Source organism: Miscanthus floridulus, chromosome 6 (genome assembly GCF_019320115.1).
Source record: "Miscanthus floridulus cultivar M001 chromosome 6, ASM1932011v1, whole genome shotgun sequence".
Taxonomy (NCBI): Eukaryota; Viridiplantae; Streptophyta; class Magnoliopsida; order Poales; family Poaceae; genus Miscanthus; species Miscanthus floridulus.
In genome coordinates, this window is record NC_089585.1 from 141,519,507 (window position 1) to 141,541,646 (window position 22,140).

Here is a 22,140-nt window from a genome sequence, read left to right on the forward strand (position 1 = left end):
GACTTCAAATTCCGAACCATCAGCTTTGTTGAAGACAGAGAACCCTAATTTTACCAAACTATTGATTCACATCAGAATCCAAAGATTGAATAATCTATTCTGTATTTCACAAGTGCCTTCCAAATGCACATGGAGTTTACTATCGTTGCTGGACAATTGGTGGTATTTCATTCAACAAGGACACAAAATTCCCTGCTACTAATACAAGACAACATTAGAATTTTACATGTGATTGATACAAATTACTCGTCAACAACATTACTGAATAAGCATGGAGAAGTTTTTGTACATGCATCGTTGTCACGACATTCACATATCAAGATTGTAGTAAGTCCTTGCGCTCTAAAGTTCTTGCTCCTTACTGTTTGGTCTCATCCCTCCAGACACCACGCCATCTTAAGAGTAGAGCCTCACACGCATGGTAATTGGCGAACGGCACAATGGGCACGTTGATAGTGTTGGGCCACATTCCTTGCATGTCTTGCGAAAAAGGAAAGGTTTTTCAATAACTCATCCCCAAGGATTTAATTGAATTATTATCTTTAAAGGTTAGCCATAGTTCTCAAATCTCAGGTTAGTTCATTTGGGAGAGTTCACTAGCAATTGATATTGTCATATTGGATAATCATTTACCATTTCATACTTTCAAACTTCGATACTTCGCATATGGAGATGGAATGTGTATAGAAAACTTACCAGGTGACCACACTGAAAAGCCATGTCCTTTGGATTGGTTAAACATATGGGACATACCTGTAGGCGGCAAAGATATAGTTTAATACTTTAATGTGCCATTACTCTTGAGAAATATAATGAAGAGTTACTGGCCCAAAGTACCTGCTCGTCGGCAGTGCTTTTGCCAATACCAGTTGACTTCGAGCTTGCGGTTTGAGGAGGATGTGAAGCTCCAGCATTATCATTTTCAAGAACTTTATTTGGAGGAGGAAGAATCCTAGGAGAGCCAATCCTTTGTGCGTGCTTTCTGGGAGATTAGTTCAGATAAGACAATACATACAAGATCAGCAAATGGAAAAGAAATGGCAGCAATGCCAAGAAACTAATTCAGGACCACAAAGAACTGAGTAAGAACAGGTACTCTGGAGGTCGGAGGCCTTGAGTTGCTTTATACTGAGAAGGTATTTCCATAAGAGCTGCAAGGGCAAATGCAGCCTCCTTCTTTGACATATCCTTACTTGTTGACATAATATCAGTGAAGTTCACAAACTGCAATAGTTCATCAGTAAGATTCTCAGAAGACCAACAGGTCAGAAACTGAAGTCTATTCTGCTCAGAAGGCAATGGCAGAAAATAAATTTAATTTAGGTCAGTATATTTTTTCTTACTTGGAATAATCAATATGCTCGCAACTTTATGTAAAAAAGTGACAGGTACAGGTACAATAGCAAGCACGGAGTACTGCTATAAGTGGTGGAACATAAATGTTTTGGAATTTAAACATCATAGAGTATAGTATTATAATCACCTGGAAATTGTCAAAAGCTCTTTCAGGGATACAGTCGTCAAAATGCTGCATCGCATCCCATGGTCCATCACCCACCCCAACCATTACTATTGAAAGAGGATAGTGGCTGACAACCAAATAGGCTTTAGTAATACCACAAGACCAAGTTCTAAGAAATGATGAACTGAATTTTACCTAGCATCAACAATTGCTTGTATAGTTGCTTGTTCCTGTGGACTTAATCTTCCATCATTTGTACTAGCAGCAGTCACCTACAACTTTTGCTCAGGTCAAATATGTTGATAATTCTAGTTAAGTATTTCTATGCTATTATGAACGTGTTACCTGTCCATCAGCTATGATCACGAGGACATGGTATTGCCAATTACTATTTTCAACAACAGAAATCGCTGCATAAATAAGAGGTGCAAAAGAAGTTGGTCCTGCACACAGTTGAACCAAGGAATAAGCAACACGTAACCACAGACCAGTACTGCCAGTAATGCTGCTGGACACTAATATTTCGCTACGAGTTTGAGGACTGCACAAATAGGCTATTGCACAGTAGTTTATCAGGAGCTTAGGACTTGTTTCTCTTCAGAAACTTGAAAATCCTAGAGTCTGGGCTCTCTGGAAACTGAAATGCTTTGGTCTTCTGACTTATTAGGTATTACAGCATCTACGGTACACGAGGGGGAGGAGAGAAGGGGGGGGGTGGGGTTGTTACCTGAAAGGTTCAAATGTGGTACGATTTGCCGATACCTTGCAAGAACCTCCTCAAAGCCACGACAGAGTCGGTTCTCCGGGTAGAAGCTGAAGACAGAGTGATCATGTGTAGAAGCTACAAAATGAATTTAACTCTTGTCACGTCACGTATGAACCATGCCAATTGCCTAAATTCAGGTCATAATGGGAAAATGACAAAAGAACAGTGAATAGTTACCATCGCCAAATCCAAAACATGGTATTAAGTTATCATCATCAAAAGGTGACAGTGTTCGCCCGATTATAGAGATAGCTTGCTCATATGGATTTGGGGTGCCATTAATGGCATGCAGAGATTTTCTTCTAAAGGAATGCCTGCCTGCAGAATTCAGACAAGCAGTTCTTTATAATCAGGAGGATCTTAATTCTTAAGTAAAGCTGCTAGAAAGCCATGAAGTAGAAGGAAACAGCCGTGATGGGATTGCAGAAATAACACTACCTGACCACTCATTGCTTTTGGTGAAATCAATACCAAGAATTAGATTTGATGATTCGAGACCAGCTTCTCTCAGTGCAGTAGTAACCTTCACAAATATGAAATGAATTTAAAAATGTACACAGAGGCATATAACACAAAAAAACATATTGTGTTGAAATAGGGCGGTTGAAGCATGTGAGCAGCGTTGACTACACGAAACCAAATTGGTAGATGTTGTGGCCAAAGACTTATGACCGTTTGACAGGTATACACTGTATGATACTAGATTGTCGTTTTGAAAACTGTCAGTGCCAAGATTTAGGGTAGTAAGGCCACCTAAAGCCCTCAATTTGACCTTCTATGAATTACATTTTTTAAAAGATAATGGAATGTGTTTACTCTTGCCTCTGCTTAAGAATGTATTTGTTTCTGCATTAACTTATGTTCAACAGATTCACAACAACAACAACAACAAAGCCTTTAAGTCCCAAACAAGTTGGGGTAGGCTAGAGTTGAAACCCAACAGGAGCAATCAAGGTTCAGGCACGTGAATAGCTGTCTTCCAAGCACTCCTATCTAAGGCTAAGTCTTTGGGTATATTCCATCCTTTCAAGTCTCCTTTTATTGCCTCTACCCAAGTCAACTTCGGTCTTCCTCTGCCTCTCTTCACGTTACTATCCTGACTTAGGATTCCACTACGCACCGGTGCATCTGGAGGTCTCCGTTGCACATGTCCAAACCATCTCAACCGGTGTTGGACAAGCTTTTCTTCAATTGGCGCTACCCCTAATCTCTCACGTATATCATCGTTCCGAACTCGATCCCTTCTTGTATGACCGCAAATCCAACGCAACATACGCATTTCCGCGACACTTAGCTGTTGAATATGTCGTCTTTTCGTAGGCTAACATTCTGCACCATACAACATAGCAGGTCTAATCACCGTCCTATAAAACTTGCCTTTTAGCTTCTGTGGTACCCTTTTGTCACATAGGACACCAGACGTTTGCCGCCACTTCATCCACACCAGACGTTTGCCGCCACTTCATCCACCCTGCTTTGATTCTATGGCTAACATCTTCATCAATATCCCCGTCCCTCTGTAGCATTGATCCTAAATATCGAAAGGTATCCTTCCTAGGCACTACTTGACCTTCCAAACTAACAAAATCAAGGATGACAGGAAAGATTATAGGTTCAGATGACAAACTTGTTTAGACTTCAAATATGAGCAAGATCGCATCAGGAAATGTTACTGCTGGTTACCTCATCGATGGAGCTATAATTGTCTGGTATAAATTTTGGCTGCCTTTTATCATGGTTTTTGTCCTTGGAATTCCCAGAGGAAACATGACCTTGATGCCAGTGCTTGTGATGAGTTCTCTCACCCCACATTATAATAAAATGATCTGCGGTAACATATAAGTTCCAAAGCATTATTAGGAAGTCACATTTAGTCGTTGAAGCAAAGAAGTCACAACAGCTGAGAAATATATCACATGTAGTTTTTAGAAATTATGCACAAGGAGAGAGAGAGAGGGAGAGGGCATATGGAGGGTATGTATTTTTTTAGTACTAGCACAATACGTAGAACCAGGGAATTCCTTATCCCTTGCTGGGTTACATTCCATGGCTGAACCTTGTGATCTAAAGAGAACAGATCAATCTAATAAATCAGATTAGATACTAGATTCTAATATACACCATGCACTATAGTTTTTCTTGCAGGAAACGATGGAGGGACTACACGAAAAGTAGTACGCTAATAGAATCTGCGCACAAGATTGTTCCATCTGATGGAATTGTGATTTGTCAGACATAAGCTAGCAGCTACCGATGTGTATCCTTAAAAAATGAAACGAGCCTGATGGATCAAATATCTTAACAGAATTTACTAGTTAGTTGCGATGAAGCAATATGGTGAACCAAGCACAAAACGGAATCAAACTAACATAAAATTCGGTCAGCCTAGTAACAGCTGCGAGTTAACCACACAAGTTCGACAAAGCAAGATATATGAACTTGATAACCACAAAATCGAGTCATTAAGCTAAAGGAAGACTCTTAAAGTTCCTTAAGCCTAGTAATAGATGCAAGCCAACTGCACGTGAAGGTCAATTGCGTGCTTTGCAGTTGTCGTCAAGAAAGCCTAAAATTAAGCAAAGCATAAACAGAGGGCGACGCATAATGTAGCTCCTCAAGAACCATTCCCATTTTGGGGTGGAAAATAAGCACCCACAGTAGAGTAATTGCCGTCCCTAACCAGCTGCTACTAAGCTGAAGAACCGACTGGCCCCTAATCAGTTGCTTGGGAATTGGGAATTGGGAGTTGGGGCGGCCTTCTCCCCCAGACACCCATCATCGTCCCATCAATCAAATCCTCAATCCACTAGTAGAGCCAAAAATCCCCACACTTAAACGACATATCCTAGTTATTATAACAATAAAAATAATATAATACTTCAAGGTCGATTCGGCTTCTTGTTAGTACCACCGTCGACGACGACGGGTGCTCGGCGCACAGACAAATCACAAGGCAGACAGAAATTGCAAAGCAAAAGATCATTGTTACCAGATAAAGCAGGTGAGGGTCTGGTGAGCGGACGTGGCGGCGGCCGGTCTGGTGAGCGGCGGCGGCGCGTGAAGGTACAGACCACGGGGCCACGGGCGCAAGAAGAGGAGAGCAGCAGAGTCAAGGGAGACGAAGGAAGGGAGACTGGGAAAGCGCCTCGCTGTGGTGGCTGTGGGCGCAGCTTCGAGGATGCTGCTACCAGGGGCGAGGCCAGCGGGAAGCAGCGGTTGTAGCGTGCAGCTGCAGCACGACGGCTGCGGAAGTTGGCCGTAGCGTGCGTGATTGAAGTGAAGACAACACACAAGGCAAGCAACCCAAAAGGAGGGTCATCGTGCAGTCTCACATGGCATTATAGCAACCGATTTCGCTTTCGGTGAGACAGCCATCGTGCGTTGATAATCCCCCTGTGGATGTAATAGTTCTTTTTGCTAAAAAAAGGATAAATAAAATTCATAATCTAGGATACGGTCGTGGCGGCATCACGACAACTGGAGCGAGTGTCGAAGGCATAGTTATTGGGACCGGACCGGAGATCGAACCGGCGAGGCCGTCGGTTCACTGGTTCACTGATCCAACTGTTTTGAACTGATTGAACCGTCGGTTCAATTGTTTGGGACCGGACAAATCGAACCGGTCACAAATAGTTTGAACCGGTATATATATATAATTATATATGCTATAATTAATAATTGACGGGTGATAAACAACATAAATTTAATTGCACAACTATAAGGTTCATACATATGTATATATAGAATGATATGTTCATAATTCAAAACATCAAGTGCCTGATGACAATAACATAACTTTTGTCTTCATATATAGTTCATACTTCATACATCATAGAAATACAGAAAATATAGAATCACGGCTCACAGTCACGGAGTCACAAGAACACAACTTCGCAGGTTCTTTAATACAAAATATCAACTACGTGATAAATGATAACATACTGGCATGCTAAGAGTTCCAAACACACAACAGAACACATGGTAGATGGTACTCAATCGAAATTCAGGGGATCCCATTCATCTTCAAGTGCATCATCACGTGGTCCACCAACATCAAGTGCGATACCATCGTAATCAAATAGATCTTCCTCTCTTTCTAGGTTCCGAATGTCCTGAATCTCGTCACTTTTTCCATGGCATCAGCCTCAACATCATCCAAGTCTAGCACCAATTCTGATTTTTTTATCAATATAGATATGATGTTAAATGAGAAAAAATGCATGTATGTTGAACTGATTTCACAATTGACGAGAGACATTACCATCACTGCATTGTATACTTAGTGCGGACAGTTCACTACGAAAGGCGTTCAGCTCTTCCGAGTTAAGGCGAGGTGCATTGTCCTCTAAGATCCAAGCTTCATTTCCCTTTCCAATTTATTCCAAACTTATTGGGTCATAATTTCTTGTACTGAATTTGGACCTAATGTTCAAAAAGTTCAAACAAGAAAACAATGAGGACTATTATCCAATTGACATTAATATTTGACAGTAACCAACAATCCTAAAGTGAGGTTGCTACCTACAGTTAATATTATTTTCAAGTTACAGAATAGACTAGCAGCTAGTTGTGCAAGTTTCAGCCCAATAGACAATATCATTTTCAGGTTAAAGAACAGGCTAGCAGATAGCTGTGAATGAATGTAAGGAACTAGAGAAGGGGTATCTTTGACGCAGCCTCAGGTTACAATGAACATACACAATATCATTTAGCCTTTGATGATCTAATCTGTTTCTTTTTTTTTTTGAGTGCACATGCTCAAAGTAGCTCTAGCTCCTCTCACATCCAGAAGCACTACAAGTTTGGCTCAACACACGCAGGGCAAGCTTCTGTAAATTTGGTGCGCTGCAACCATAAGTTTGCCACCACTCATCTGTGTGACAAAACAGAAGTTAGTGATGCTGAAATAAACTGGAAAAGTAAAAACAGCAATCTAGAATTAGTAGTGAAGTTACCAGCAAGCATGCCCGAGCGATCATTTATAGCGGATGAACGCCCAAAATCACCTTCTCCATTCCTAAAAATCTTCATTTATTTTGTCAAAGCACTTCTAAGGGCAGCATCTTTGCCGGCATATCTCTCTATGACATCAAGAACTCCAGAAGTAGTAAACTTGTACTTCTCTCTTAGTTCAATATTGTACTGGTTATTAGGATTGAACCAAAAGCCAGCAGCATGGAGATTCTTATCAAAGTGCTTATCCCACCGTGCATCTATGTATTCCAAGAAAGGCTTTGCTAACTTTTTCTTTCGCTGAAATATCTTCACAATTTCTTCTCTTGCAGCATGGAATGCTGCAAATAGATAGCCCATTGTAGGTCCGCTATTCTCAGCACCTGAACTAGTGGTTCTGATAATTGGCAAACAATAGCATAATTTTTTCCAGAACTTTTGGTATAGCACAGCTTTGGTGAACTTTTTGGCTTGTGGTTCCTTATAATATGCACAGGTTGTCCACTCATTGGAGATAACCATTGCATGCAGTTCAGCTTTGTGCTTATATATGCTTTACAAAGCAATAAAATTAGTAGCAAAACGAGTTTGGGCTGGGCGGAGAATCTCATGACCTTTAGTGAACTTCCTCATTAGATACAATGGGAAGCAATGGTTATAGAGATATTTTGTAATGCCTGATGCATGAGCTATAGTAGTCTTCACTAAATCCTCCTTACCAAAGTCAGACAATATCAAATTCAAACAATGGGCAGCACAAGGGGACCAAGAAATGGATGGGAACTCATCTTCTAACCTTCTACCAGCAGCAACCATGTTTGAGGCATTATCAGTGACAAAATGAACCACATGCTCAGGCCCAACAAAATTTACTACATCTTTGAATAATTTAAACAAGAAATCTGCAGTTTCGGAGCTATCAGTGGCATCAATTGACTTGAGAAAAATAGTACCTTTGGGACAGTACACCAAGAAGTTGATGAGGGTCCTTCTCTTTCTGTCAGTCCACCCATCAGCCATAATAGTGCAACCAGTTTTCCTCTAAGTTCTGCGGAAACCATCAACAAAATTCCTAATTTCCGCAACACATTTTGCAAGCAATGGACCACGCAGTTGATTGAAGTTTGGCCTCTTGTATCCAGAACCATATGCACACACAGCATCAATCATCGGCTGGAAAAAATGGAATTACTTGCATTAAATGAAATAGATGCATCAAGAAACCATGTTGTCATACACAAATCTGTCTTCTCCTTGACTGCTTCTTCTTGAAAAACACTCTTAATTGTTGGTTGATCTCCTGGACCAGTTCTAGGCTTGAAGTACTTGCCACTAGGAGTAGCGACATGTCTTTTTTTCCTTTGTTTGTTGTAGGTGCAGCAGCAACATGCTGGGAAGGGGCTACAGGTGCATTAGTAACAGAGACTTCAACAACGTCATCTTGTTCTCTAGGTTCTGGCCCATATGCATTCCCTTCCTCATAGTCCTGATGTGCCTTCTTTTTCTTTTCTTTCCAATCTTCAATGTTTTGAAACATTGCATGCTCAACCTCAGGATCCACCTTTTTACATGGCGCCACATTATCAGGGTATTTGGCTAAATGCTCCTTGAAACGATGGATCCCTTCTCCTGAAAATACATCATTACAAAACATGCATTTGATCTTCTTTTTTCCTCCTTCAGTGAACTGTGTACAATATCCCCATGCTGGATCATATTTCCTTCTTGTCTTTACTTCTGCGGATGCCTCTTGAGTAGAAGGTGTTGAATTCCGGTTACTGTCAACCGGAGTTGGAGTGTCCGAAGAATCCACTGTGTGCAAAAGAAAATACATATCAGTACATGTATAACCTTACGTTTCTATGATATTAATCAGTGCATGTGGAAACCAATCTGATTATTGATTAATGTCATAGAAACGTAAGGTTATACATGCACTATATCAGTGCATGTATAACCTTACGTTTCTATGACATTAATCAATAATCAGAGCCATATTTCTATTCTATCAGTCAATTAACAAAGCAATGCAGGCCATATATCTTACTGAATATCTCTAACAAATCTTACTTAATATATCTAAAAAATCTTACTAAATATATCTAAAAAATCTTATTGAAAGCATATAAAAAATCTCACTAGACAAATACCAAATAAATGCAAGCCATATAGTGTCGTGGAGTGGAGGTGCCTTTCATCTAATAAATGCAGACAAATACTAGACAAGCTCACCATTAGCAGCCATGTCGTGGAGTGGAGGTGCTGTTTGGAAGCTGGAGATTGAAAAAGCAGAGCAGGAATCTGGATCCGCCCACCGCTCGTTGTCCTTGGCTCCTTGCCCGCCGCTGCAGGCGCAGTGCACTGCAGGATCTGCCCGCCGAGGCGGCTCCTTGCCTGTCGCTCACCGCGGCCCCTCCTTCCCACGGCGGCCCACCGAATCCGCCCACCGTAGCACGCAGCAGCCCGCTGCGGCCCCTCGCCTGCTCTGCAGTCTGCACCACGCCCGCTATGGCTCCCCGCCTGCTCTGCACAGCTGCCCGTCGCCTGCTCTGCACCGCGCCTCGAGTGACCGAGCCCCCGGCTACGCGCGCGCCGCTGCCTGGAGGAGCCGAGCCGCCGCCGCCCAAAATGATCGCGAAAAGGATAAGAGTGAAATTGTTTCCCTCCCTCAGCCAGCAAACAACCCTAAAGGACTCATTTTTACCGATGTACATCAATGCCCCTAAGTAGATAAGGTTGTCCTGAGTGCACAGAGGGGTAACTTTGGAAAAAATAAAAAACCCACCGGTTCGTATGGAACCGCCCGGTTCACCGGTTTGATGAAAAACCGGCCGGTTTAACCGGTTTATAGCGGTCCGATTGCACAGACAGTCTTTGAACTGAACCGAACGGGTGTAGGCTCTGGTTCGGTCTTTTATCGGTCCGACCGCCGGTCCAGTCCGGTCCAAATAACTAGGGTTTAAGGATATCTTTACCTGGTCATTTGAGTGGCGATTGAGCCTTAGGATTAAATGTCAGGAGTATGGTCAGAATATTTTTAATCTTAAATTATGTGCCTTCAATCCTAAGCCGTGTGTCTCTCTCTTGGTGGGAATTTTTGCGATTTTTTTTTTCCTTGCGCGGATAGCTGCATGCCTGCATGAACTTTATTGGTGGGAATTTTTCCGATTTTTTTTTCCTTGTGGGGATAGCTGCGTGCCTGCATGGCGCTCGCTGCATGCCTGCATGAACTTTACTGATGTGTGTTCTAGGTTCACGTGTTCTAGGGCTCGACGGACTCCGGCACGATCCTCCACCGGTACAGAGTCAGGCTCGACGACTCGACGGACTCCGCCGCGAGCTGCTCCAACGACTCGGCGGCGGCGGGAGCTCCGGCGCGAGCTCCGGCGTCTCGACGGACTCCGAATGCACGGACTCCGACGACTCGACGGACTCCGGCGCGATGAACTCCGGATGCGCGGCCCGGCGCAGTCTTTCTCCTCTCTGATGCACAAGCAAGCAAGCGCAGTCTCTCTCCTCTCGGATGCGCCGCGCGAGGAGACGCGAGTTAATGTCTAGGGGACTGGTTAGCGGCGGGACGGGAGGGATGGGGTAAAACCGTCCAAAACGCTGTGGTGTCAAGTTACCACTCATGTGTAAATTTTTAGTATTACGGGTCTGGTTTGAATGGTGTGCCGAGAGTACACGAGATTTATACTGGTTCGGACAGAAAGTCCCTACATCCAGTTCGTCGCTGCTACTCGTGTTATTAGCACTGAAAGTTTATAGTAGGGGTTATAAACGGACGAGAGAGAAATGATCCCAAGTCTCTGGTGAAAGGAGTGAGTGGGTGCTGGGTGCTGAGAGCTCGATCGCTGCTCAGTTGTGCGTTCGTGTCGTGCTCTTGTGCCGATCTGGATCGGATCTCGATGGTCCAATCAGATTGAATTGGATTCTCTTCATGGGACGCCCTGCATTCTCTTTTATAGGTCAAGGAAAAACACGGGTTACAGCGGAGGAAAAGAGAAGAACGAGAGAGAAGAAGATCTTCAGGATCGCTGGGTCCTTCTTCTCTTTCGTGAGGGTCCTGGCAATATTATAGATGTCAACAGGGATAGCTTCACGTCGCGGCCCTGTCCGTCACTGACACCATGCATAGGCGCCTTCTGCCTAAAGATGGCAATGTGGCCCCGATACCCGATACCCGACGGGTATTTGATCCATTAGGGGACGGGGATGTGATCATATCTTTACCCACGGGCATCTAAATGGGCAAAAATCCATCCTCGATGGGTATAGCAGGTACATGAACGTTCTCTGTTTACCCGTCTCCGTTACCCGTTGGGGAACCCGACTATTTGAGCTGTCATGCGAGCATTAGGCCCAAAGAAGCTCAATATAGGTATTTTGGCCCAAATCTGAACAATCATATATATATAGTTTGTGTGTTCTAGGAACCCTAATTCAATTTTTCCTCACCATCTCCGCCAGCAGCACAAGCACGCCTGCCTCATGAGCGTTCGTGCCTTTAGTTTGGTCTCTCTGCCACCTTTGCTCGTCCTCCTCGCAACCTCGCTCCTTCTCCTCGGCATCTCCGAGACTCCGACACTTATACCCGGGTGAAGAAGAAACGTATCCGATTGCAAAGCTATGACCCCCAAGTGTCCTTATTTATCGGGTATGCAGTACCCATCGGGTATCTGTTACCCGACCAATGCCCGACGGGTACGGGGATGGACAAGAATCTATACCCGAGACAGTTAACGGGGACGGGGATGTGATGAATTCTCCGTAGTAGGGAAGAGAACGTTCCGGCGATACCCGATGGGTACATCCCCGTTGCCATCCCTGCTTCTGCCAGTCATGGCGTTCCATCTCGTCTCGGTGGACGTCGTGGTGAACTGACGCGCCTGTCTTGTTCGTATAAGGGTTAGACAGAACAGCACTGGCACGTCTGACGCTGTTCTTAATGTGAACCCTCAGGTATGGCCCTATGGCCACGGGTTAAATCGAGACGTGATAGTCTCTTTTCTGGTATCAGAGTTTTGACCTAGGCCCATACGCTTGGACCTGGAGTGGTTGGCGGCGATATGGGCCCCGTTCGGCTTACCTTATAATCCGCACTATTTAGCTTGTTTTTTTTTCAGCCGAAACAATGTTTTTCTTTCACAATAATTCAGTCAGAACAGTGTTTTCAGCCAATTCAGCCAAGTTTCAGCAAGTCGAATGGGGCCATGGGTCCCCGTCGGCAGGGCCGTCTCAATAATTTTGAGGGCCCTCGTGCAAGTAAGGCACAAAGGGCCCAACAATCTAATCTTTCAAAATGACGTTTCAAATACATAATAGTACTACTAATAAGAGATAACTTGCAGTATATATTTAGTTCAATAAAAAATGACATTACATCGAATTGAAGAAGCAAAAAGAACGGTAAAATAAATATTATGGTTACCTCAAATGTAGTGTTCTAGTGCTTTTTAAAAGAACCGCCTTCGGGCATTTCTGTACCACCATCATTGCCATCAGCTTGTGCAATTATTGGTTGATCTTGTTCGTGCCTCTGATCTTGACGGACTTCGGCATTCATTGAACTTGGAAAAAAAACTTATGTATAGCACCTTTTTTTTTATTCTTTCTATTGATCTTCTAGTTTTCTCTGTTTCCTTGTTTGATAACGACAAATGTTTCTTTGGCGGCATCTATCATTTTCAAAAAATATAATTGAATTAGAATTTAGAAAATTAGATTCCTACAACTGATAACTGAACTGGAACTGCAAATTTGCAACTGCAATCACTTACCGTTGGCCACAGAGTCACGGAGCGCCGAGTGTCAAACTGACAAACTGATTCAACAAAACTGGAAAAAAAAACTGATCAGGGACAGGGAGACATACAGCCAGATAGGGAACGCCGGAGGGCGGAGGCAAGACCAGAACCCGCTGATCGTGCGCTCGCCTTGTTGCTGAGTGCTGACCTGAAGGGCTGAAGGACTGCAGCATGCCGACGAGGTCACCGTGCCCACCGCCGGCCACCCTCAATCCGCAGAGATTCCCGCGAAGCACGCCGTCACCGAAACCGCAAAGGAAGTCGCGACTCGTGATGGCGAATACGAAGGGTCGCTCGCGACCAGGGATACGATCATACGAAGCGGCACCATCAAATGGACTGTATGAGCCTGTATACCTGTAGTAATGAGGGATATACTCATGGGCCCCCAACGCCATGGGCCCCTGGCCGTCGCACTCCCTGCACCTGCCTATCAGACGGGCCTGCCCGTCGGGCGAGGCGAAGCCCGCGGCCCCGGGGTCGAACGAGGCGAAGCACAAACCCAAGGTCGGACGAGGCGGAGCCCGCGGCCTTAGGGTCAGGCGAGGCGAAACCGGCCCCCCAGAGGTCGGGCGAGGCGGAGCCCGCGCCTTCGAAGTCGGGTGAGGCGGAGCCCGCGCACCTGAGGGTCGGTTGGAGCTTAGTCGCGCTCTTGACTACTCGGATAAATCAATACTAATAACCATTAGCTCCTACTCTTCGGGTACTCTAGTATTAGTCCCCGACACTAAGTGCCCCTGTTGTTTCCGCTTATTTCGGATAGTCCCGTTCGGCCTGCTGAAACTTGACTGAAATTGACTAAAAAATATTGTTCTGTCTGAAATGTTGTGAGAGAAAAAATACTATTCTGACTGAAGAAAAACCGAACAAACCGGATTTAAGGTAAGCCGAACGGGCCAGCGAAAATCAGCACAGTGCCCAGGATCTGAGAGGACATTCTCCCTGTCGCTTGGTTGACAAACTGTTTCGTATATTACTTTGATTGATCTCACAGAGCATTATCGTGGATTCGTGGTGCAGTAATTCGCAGCAGAATAAATAAAAAAAAAATTTGTAGCGCACAGCAATCAGGAGCATTAGCATGGAAAAACATTGAGCTGAAATAAGCAAATACGGAGTACTACCCACACAACGACAATTCCATCGCAGCAAAGGCCAAAGTCACCTTTCAAGACAAGGCGGGAATGGGACCTGTTATCTAAAACAAAAATTATCCCATCACAGCCAGCTAACATACTATGAAATACAACCGCACTGAATGACGCGCTGCCGATGAGAATCAGCCAAAATTTCGTATCTTTGCTAAACATTATTCTAGGTCCAGCAAAGCTGCGTCATGTTACAACCAATCAACCTGATGCGCCCAACACACAACTCAAAACTGAACGATGATCTCTGGGCGCACCGGCAAATCGATCAACTAGGCATACTGCTTCGAACAGAAGCTAGGGCGTCTACCCAATCTCAGTTCGGTACATCAGGCTTTTTATATAAAGGTTCCAGGCATTCTTTCGCTCTATGAACCTTTGACTGGACATAGAAGCTCCCGTTCTTGGCATTCCTCTCAAACATTGTGTCATACTTCTGCAAAGTATTCAAACAGGGGAAACTTGAAGTTAGGTCTGGCTCAGGCAATGGTTTTGTACAGATGGTCCTAACAGTATGGAGTTGACAGAAGCTAACATCTGCAGGAACGTATTTTGTGCATCATAAAACTATTGTCACAGACCTGGACAATCTCTTCCCACGTGGATTGTTCACTGATACCGAGAATTTGCCGGGCTTCTTGCTCAGTCATGGCCTTGCTAGCCCGTCTAATACCAGTTATAGCTTCTTGGGCAGCTCCAGTTTTGTTTGCATCTACATGAAAAATAAAAAACGATTAATTGATTTTCAAAAGGAATATGGCACATGGATAACGTGGCCATGCAGATGCTTTTTTCCAGAATGAAAGCCAACTCTCTTTATAGGTAAATAGAGGAAGGTAAGACATTTAATTCAGAAGCATTATAGTGCCTTTATTCATCTTGCTACAATCTATAAGTTAGCATTCATACAGTCATTTTGTTATACACAGAACCTAATCAATTCAGTCAAAATCAGGTTCCGCATAGAAGTTCCAAACACAGAGCCCAAAACTACTTATAGAGTTGACACTTCAATACTAGGAAATTGGTTTTTCTATGCATGTATACGAGGACTTCACATATCCTTCAATACTAGGAAAAGCCATCATGGAATTTACCATCAATATTGGTTCACAAATGCAGAATTGTTTGAAAGAAAGTAATTCATTTTCACATCTTTGATTTGCAATTTAACAAAGCAGTCCAGGCAATGTGCCAATGTCCAAAAATCTGAGGACTGACACAAATACACAATGGCTGGGTAGCGGCTACCCTGGTATGGTACCATAATATCACCACCATCCAAACCGTGACAGGATGACAGCCCGCATTCCATGGACCAACGCCTCAATATATATTTTTTGGTGTCGATTATATGCTTCGACAGATAGCACTAAGAACAAGAACACATTTTTGAATCTCTAATTTGTATTTTGATAAGCAGAGCTGCTCCAAATGATACACCTAAATCTTAGGAAAAAGTGACTGACTAAAAAAAAATCGTTTTTAGCACTGTGAGCCAGATATCACCAAACAGAGTTGCAGGTAACCACTGACGATAACTGCCTCCCCAATCACTAACACCTCAGGCAGAGACACCGCCATGGTTTCACGATTCAAGTCACCGTACAGTCAAAGTAGCCCGGAAATCCTACGTTTTTTGACAAGGTAGGACAGAAGGGGGAGCACTCACTGACGATGGCCTGACGGTAGGCCTGGAGCATGGCCCTGCCCACCACGGTTCCGCCCATGACGATCAGATTCGCGAGGAGCCGGCCCGCCTGTGCGTTAGACCAGAAGCGTCAGACGCGAGACAAATAAAAATAACCTCTAGCGAAGCAGCGCGCGAACAAATCCCTAGCAGGAGTCGGGTGGAAAAGGGAATCGAAAAATCAGCGCACCATGGCGATGTATCCTCCTTCCCCCTCCTGCGACGGCGGCGGACGGCGAAGAAGAAGAAGGGGACCTAGAGACTAGGGGCTGGGCTGGTTTGGCCGAGAGGGAGGAGGAGGAGGAGGCCTCGCTCGCGGGGGACGGCCACCAGGGGGGGCTCCGATTTTCGCAGGGAAGTGGCGGCTCCGGCAGGCGGCCGTTGCGTTGGTGGTGGACGGTGGTGTTTGGTTTTGGCTTGTCAGCCGTGAACCGTCGTGCGGCTTTGGGCTTTAGGTTCATCTTGGGCGTCACGAAAGACGAAAGTGGGATGGGACGCGCACGCACTGGTGGGCTGGGCAAATTTAAGTCACTCTAGTTTTTTTTTTTTCAAAATACATAGGTTTACTACGTATTTAGATATAATATATATCTAAACATGGAATAAAAGTTATATATTTAGAAAAAAATCATAACGATTTATAATTTAAAATGAAGAGAGTACAAACTATGGTTGCACAAATATACATCAACTTCTTTTTTTAAGAGAAATTGAGTAGGACATTTCATAATGCGCAACTTATATAACACAGTCCTCTTTAGAGTCTAAACGGGCTAAAATGAACTAGAAAGGCGACAATGAGCCTTAGGAAAAAAATTCTATGCACTCGTATTATAGTACGACTCCATACGGCACCGTCTACAAGCCGTCCACGTACCCTTCCGTGCTAATCTTGATGTATAGCCCAGCAGCCGGATGGAACAACGACCCGCGCATCATGTGGGCGGGCGGGCGGTCTTCCACAATGTGGAAGTAGAGCCAGAAAAAAAAACCGGGGCCCACAGCTAAAACCAGGAACGCTCCTCAAGTGTTGCAATGTGGACAGCAACTGGTGGTGGAACCCGCGTAAGAGATAAAAAAAATACTACTCAGAAGTAGCCATGCAACTGGTACTCGGCTGGGAGCAGCGTGAGCACAAAAGTAAAAGGAAATTGTTTTCTATTCAATGGTTATCAGTTGAGAGCGGCGCACGCCTGTTCGGCTGGGGCTGGCTGGCTGGCTGGGCTGGCCAGCCCCTCACATGGATACTATTTATATGAATCAGCTAGTAGTACTTCTCTCTTACATAAACGAACCAGCAATGATACGAACCAGCCAACCGAACAGGCTCCGCTCCTTGTTTTTCTGGCACCGATACAAGTTGGAACTGATTGCTGCAATGGGAGGAGCGGTTCTCAATTTCTCTCTCTCTAAAATAAGCATCACTCAAGCCATACGCCGTGGAGGGCCTAGAGGAAAAGTGACGGAGCCAGCCAGAGAGTATCGACATGCGTGTGGTGGGGCTAGAGGACACGCATCGTGGGCAGGAGGTGTGTAGGGCATGCAAGTTGCGACACCACCGCATAGAATTTTATTCCCTTAGATTAGAGGAGCCACACCATCGATTTCGCGCTGTGGCCATTGATGCTCGGTTATGAAAATGAGAATCTTGCACCGGGCGGGGCTTTGCGTTGTCATCGGTGCTCACTACGCTTGACTGGAAAAAATAAGATATGTCAATAGTACGTATAGAGTTAGATGTCCAAAAAAAAAGGTTCTCGTGTGAAGGAAATGGGTGGTTTGCTAGCCGTGCCTTTTTCTTTGAGGGTAAGGCCCCCGCGTTGGATTTATATCGATGCCGGAATATTGCAACGACAAAAGGGTCTCTTTGGAAGGAGAAGTGAAAACACACCTTTAATGCACAAATCCACAAAAGTTGGTAAAACCAGAGAAACCACATTCCAGTGGCTTCACCAACCTGTCAAAAACGGCTTGAGCTCTCTGTTGCTTGGTTGCAGGTTGCAGCCGTTTCTCAGAGAAAGGTTCGGCACCTAAAACTATAGAGAAGCTGAAGCTAAAGCTGTTAAGTCCTGGTACCCTAAGTTCAAACATCGTGTGTGATGTGTATATGATGGTTGAAATGATTGAAGCCTCGGCTAATATTAGTGCAAATGAGGATAGAACTGTGAAGTTGGAAGAAACGTGGCTGTCTATCTTGACTCACCACGGTTACATGTTATGTATATATAAGAGTACAGGAGCGCAGGAGATTGCCTTGTGCTATAATCCAAGATTGGAGATCTAACCTGAGTACAACATAATTAAGGTAACTCTAAACATGGAAGCGCATGTCCTAGAATATCTCCAATCATAGATAACGAGACCGTGTGCACCACGCTTACATTATACATGGACAACACGTTTCACACTATGGAATATAACTCTAGTTCTAACATCCTCCCTCAATCCAAGCTTCTCTTGCGACGAAGATTGAGATTGCTCTTAAACAGCTCATACTTGCCAACAGAGAGAGCCTTGGTGAAGCCATCAGCTAACTGATCTTTGGTAGATATAAACCGAACCTGTAGCTGTTTCTTAAACACTCTTTCTCGGACAAAATGAAAATCTATCTCAATATGTTTTGTCCTTGCATGGAACACCGGATTGGCAGATAAATATGTTGCACCTAAGTTATCACACCATAGAATTGGCGCCTGAGATAACTTGACACCAAGTTCTCCCAAAAGTGACTCGAGCCAGATCAATTCGGCGGTTGCATTAGCCAATGATTTATACTCTGCCTCTGTACTGGACCTTGAGACAGTAGCTTGTTTCCTTGCACTCCAAGATATAAGATTTGGTCCTATGAATATAGCAAATCCTCCAGTTGACCTCCTATCATCAACACTACCAGCCCAATCCGCATCGGAAAAAGCACTCAAACGTAAAGAACTTGACCGTGCAATAAACAAGCTTGTGTCTGAGGTGTATTGAACATACCGAAGTATTCGCTTAACAGCTGTAAAATGAGTACTTGTTGGACTATGTAAAAACTGGCACACCTTATTTACTGAGAAAGCCAAATCTGGTCGAGTAATAGTAAGATATTGGAGCGCACCAACAATGCTCCTGTATCTTGTACTGTCTTCTGCACTGAGGGGCGTCCCATCCTGACTTGATAAACGTTCAGTCACAGCAAGAGGAGTAGGCACGCCTTTACACTTCTTCATGCCTACCCGTGTTAGGATCTCATTAGCATACTTCTCCTGTGACAATTGTAGTCCACGGTTATCTCTAGCCACTTCAATTCCCAGAAAATAGTGCAAATCACCAAGATCTTTCAAGGCAAAGTCTTCTCTCAAATCACTAAGCAGAGCCTTAACAGCATCACTTGATGAGCTTGTCACAATGATATCATCAACATAAATAAGCATGTAAATTGTAATTCCAGATTTATTATATATAAATAGAGATGTATCAGATTTGGAAGCCTTGAATCCAAGCTTCACAAGTTTGGAGCTAAGTCTTGCATACCATGCTCTTGGAGCTTATTTTAGGCCATATATTGCCTTGTCAAGTCGACATACCAGCTGAGGTTTACTTGGGTCTTCAAAACCAGGCGGTTGTCGCATATATACTTCCTCTTCCAGAACACCATGCAAAAACGCGTTCTGTACATCCAATTGTTTTAAACACCAATTTCTAGATACAGCAATTGACAGAACCAACCGCACTGTAGCAATCTTGACCACAGGACTAAATGTATCCTCATAATCAATTCCATATCGTTGTTTGAATCCTTTTGCCACCAAACGAGCTTTGTATCTATCAATCGAACCATCAGCTTTCCTTTTGATTTTATAAACCCATTTGCAGTCAATAAGATTACTGCCCTTCTCTGCTTCAACAAGATGCCATGTCTTATTTTTTATCAAGGCTGAGTATTCTTCGGTCATGGCTTGTTTCCACTTGGGATCATTTAAAGCCTCATGAAAACGAGTAGGTTCTCCCGTTGCACAATAGTTCAGCCATCGAACCGTACCATCCGTGAAAATCTTAGGTTTTACAATGCCGGATGTTGAGCGTGTACGATGATGAGCAGAAGGTGCTTCATTTGTTACCGCTGGAGAGGATTGTGAAGATGCACCAGATCCTTGTGCGTTCGAAAATCCGCCGTTATCAGGTGCCGCCGTCGTGATTTGCGACGCAGGTGCCGGTGCAGGCCCAGAGGGGAGCCCCCCATGCGTCGAAGGGCCATCAGACGCAGGCGAATCTGCCTCGATGGGCGCACTGGAAACCTGGTCAGGAACCGGCTGTAGGGCAGGAGAATCTGCTCTGGGATCGGAGCTTAGATCATTGGCACCCAACGGATCCGTGTGCTGCATTTAAAAAACATCAGGGGCGACGTCTTCTGAATAATTTTCCATCCCTGGATCCTGCACACAAGCTGAGTCCTCAACAGATATATTAGTATCATTAGCAATGCAATCTACACCCCCTGAATTTAAAAGGTGACTAGGCAGGAGATTTATTTCTTGACGAAGACGGGGTCCAGCATTTGGGTGAAGCTTGGAAAAGGGAAAAACATCTTCGTCAAAAATGACATCACGAGAGATATAGATACGGCCTGAATCAAGATCCAAACATTTGTAACCCTTGTGCAGTGTGCTATAGCCAAGAAAAACACACTGGATAGAACGAAATGCTAACTTATGAGCATTGTATGGTCTTAGGTTAGGCCAACACGCGCAGCCAAAAACACGGAGGAAGGAATAATCTGGTTTCTCATGCAGTAGACGCTCATGTGGTGTATCAAAATTGAGAATTTTACTTGGAAGCATATTAATAAGATGGGCTGCGGTTAAGAAGGCATGACCCCAATATTTTAGGGGCATGCCGGCATTGGCTAAAAGAGCTAGACCGACCTCCACAATATGACGGTGTTTTCTTTCTGCTATTCCATTCTGTTGATGGGCATGAGGACAAGAAACATGGTGGATAATGCCAATGCGGCGGAAAAAGGAATGAAGCTTCTCATATTCACCTCCCCAATCTGATTGAACGGTTTTGATCTTCCTCTCAAATTTCCTCTCAACCATTTGTTGAAATTCTTGGAAAACTTGCAACACATCAGATTTTTTCTTGATAAGGTAGATCCATGTAAATTTACTAAAATCGTCAATGAAGCTCACATAATATGTATATTGACCCATGGATATAGGAGCAGGTCCCCAAACATCTGATGCAATTAACTCCAAAGGATGGGTAGAAACACTAGTAGATACAGAGTAGGGTAATTGATGACTTTTAGCCATCTGACACGAGTTACACACTGACTCAAGATGTTTAGTACTAACACAAGGGAGATTATTTGAACTAATGACCTTCTCAACTATAGGAAACGCCGGATGACCAAGCCGATTATGCCATTTATTTGTAGATGATCTACTGACTCCAAAAGCTTGCTTAATGGGTGCTTCTACCGAGATAGGATAAAGGCCGCCATAGGATCTACCTTGCTGCAGGATTCTCTTTGTTTCCCGATCCTTGATAAGAAAGAAGTTAGGATGAAATTCAACAAAGATATCATTATCTCGAGTAAGCTTATGGACAGAAAGGAGATCTTTCTTTATGGAAGGAACATGAAGCACTTTATTTAAGTGGAGATCTTTATCAGGGGTATGTAAAATTGCATGGCCAATGTTACTAATTTTCATACCTGCGCCGTTGGCGGTGTGGATCTTATCTTGGCCTTGATACTGATCATGCATTGTCATCTTTTCAAGCGCCCCAGTAACATGTTCCGAGGCTCCACTATCCACATACCAGTTTGTGTCATAGCCGTATGCAGTATTTGCTGCACCAACTGTCTTCTGATAGTTGCTATCTTCTTCATATCGATACCAGCAGCGGTTAGCCAAGTGACCCCCTTTCTTGCATATCTGACAGATTGGATCATCATTACTTTGACCTTGTTTAGGTGCATTGCCTCTTCCTGAATTTGGAGCACCACGACCGCCTCCATGGCCTGGATTTGAGCGCCCACGACCATAGTTGTTGTTACGGCCGCGTCCTCCAGAATTTCTTCCAGAACCTCGACCACGTCCTACCATGTTGGCCGAAGATTGGAACTGCCCGTTCTCTTGGAACATCTCCATACGCTGATCAAAGATGAGTAGCTGCGAATATAACTCACTCAAGGAAAGGTCACGACCAAGCATGGAAGTGACAAAAGGGTTGTAGTCAAAATCAAGTCCATTAAGGACAAAGTGAATCATCTCATCATCATCCACAACTTTCCCAACAGCGGCAAGTTCATCTTTGTATGAACACAT

General features: G+C 44.1%; 2 protein-coding genes, 1 long non-coding RNA gene, 1 other non-coding gene and 1 pseudogene across 4 annotated transcripts; all 5 read right to left on the reverse strand.

Moving 5' to 3' along the window:
* Positions 1-85: 85 nt before the first annotated feature.
* LOC136457165 (E3 ubiquitin-protein ligase RGLG3-like) lies at positions 86-5,518 on the reverse strand. The gene is made up of 12 exons (XM_066457209.1): positions 5,218-5,518; positions 3,912-4,054; positions 2,667-2,751; positions 2,406-2,546; positions 2,190-2,303; positions 1,808-1,905; positions 1,658-1,734; positions 1,484-1,589; positions 1,097-1,224; positions 838-982; positions 697-753; positions 86-480 (listed from the first exon to the last, which is right to left on the reverse strand). Exons 2-12 carry the CDS (start codon positions 4,038-4,040, stop codon positions 397-399), a joined length of 1,164 nt encoding a protein of 387 aa, XP_066313306.1. The 5' UTR covers positions 4,041-4,054; positions 5,218-5,518; the 3' UTR covers positions 86-396.
* An 806-nt stretch (positions 5,519-6,324) lies between these two features.
* Positions 6,325-8,351, reverse strand: LOC136461391 (uncharacterized; annotated as a pseudogene).
* A 4,411-nt stretch (positions 8,352-12,762) lies between these two features.
* Positions 12,763-13,382, reverse strand: LOC136457178 (uncharacterized). The gene is made up of 3 exons (XR_010759688.1): positions 13,137-13,382; positions 12,962-13,019; positions 12,763-12,859 (listed from the first exon to the last, which is right to left on the reverse strand). It is a non-coding gene; the product is annotated as an uncharacterized lncRNA (long non-coding RNA).
* Positions 13,383-14,131: 749 nt separating this feature from the next.
* LOC136457173 (mitochondrial import inner membrane translocase subunit PAM16 like 2-like) lies at positions 14,132-16,237 on the reverse strand. The gene is made up of 4 exons (XM_066457218.1): positions 16,017-16,237; positions 15,809-15,896; positions 14,718-14,848; positions 14,132-14,572 (listed from the first exon to the last, which is right to left on the reverse strand). Exons 1-4 carry the CDS (start codon positions 16,017-16,019, stop codon positions 14,453-14,455), a joined length of 342 nt encoding a protein of 113 aa, XP_066313315.1. The 5' UTR covers positions 16,020-16,237; the 3' UTR covers positions 14,132-14,452.
* Positions 16,238-21,968: 5,731 nt separating this feature from the next.
* On the reverse strand, positions 21,969-22,101 carry LOC136462082 (small nucleolar RNA Z247). Its single transcript, XR_010760603.1, has one exon. It is a non-coding gene; the product is annotated as a small nucleolar RNA Z247 (small nucleolar RNA).
* Positions 22,102-22,140: the final 39 nt, after the last annotated feature.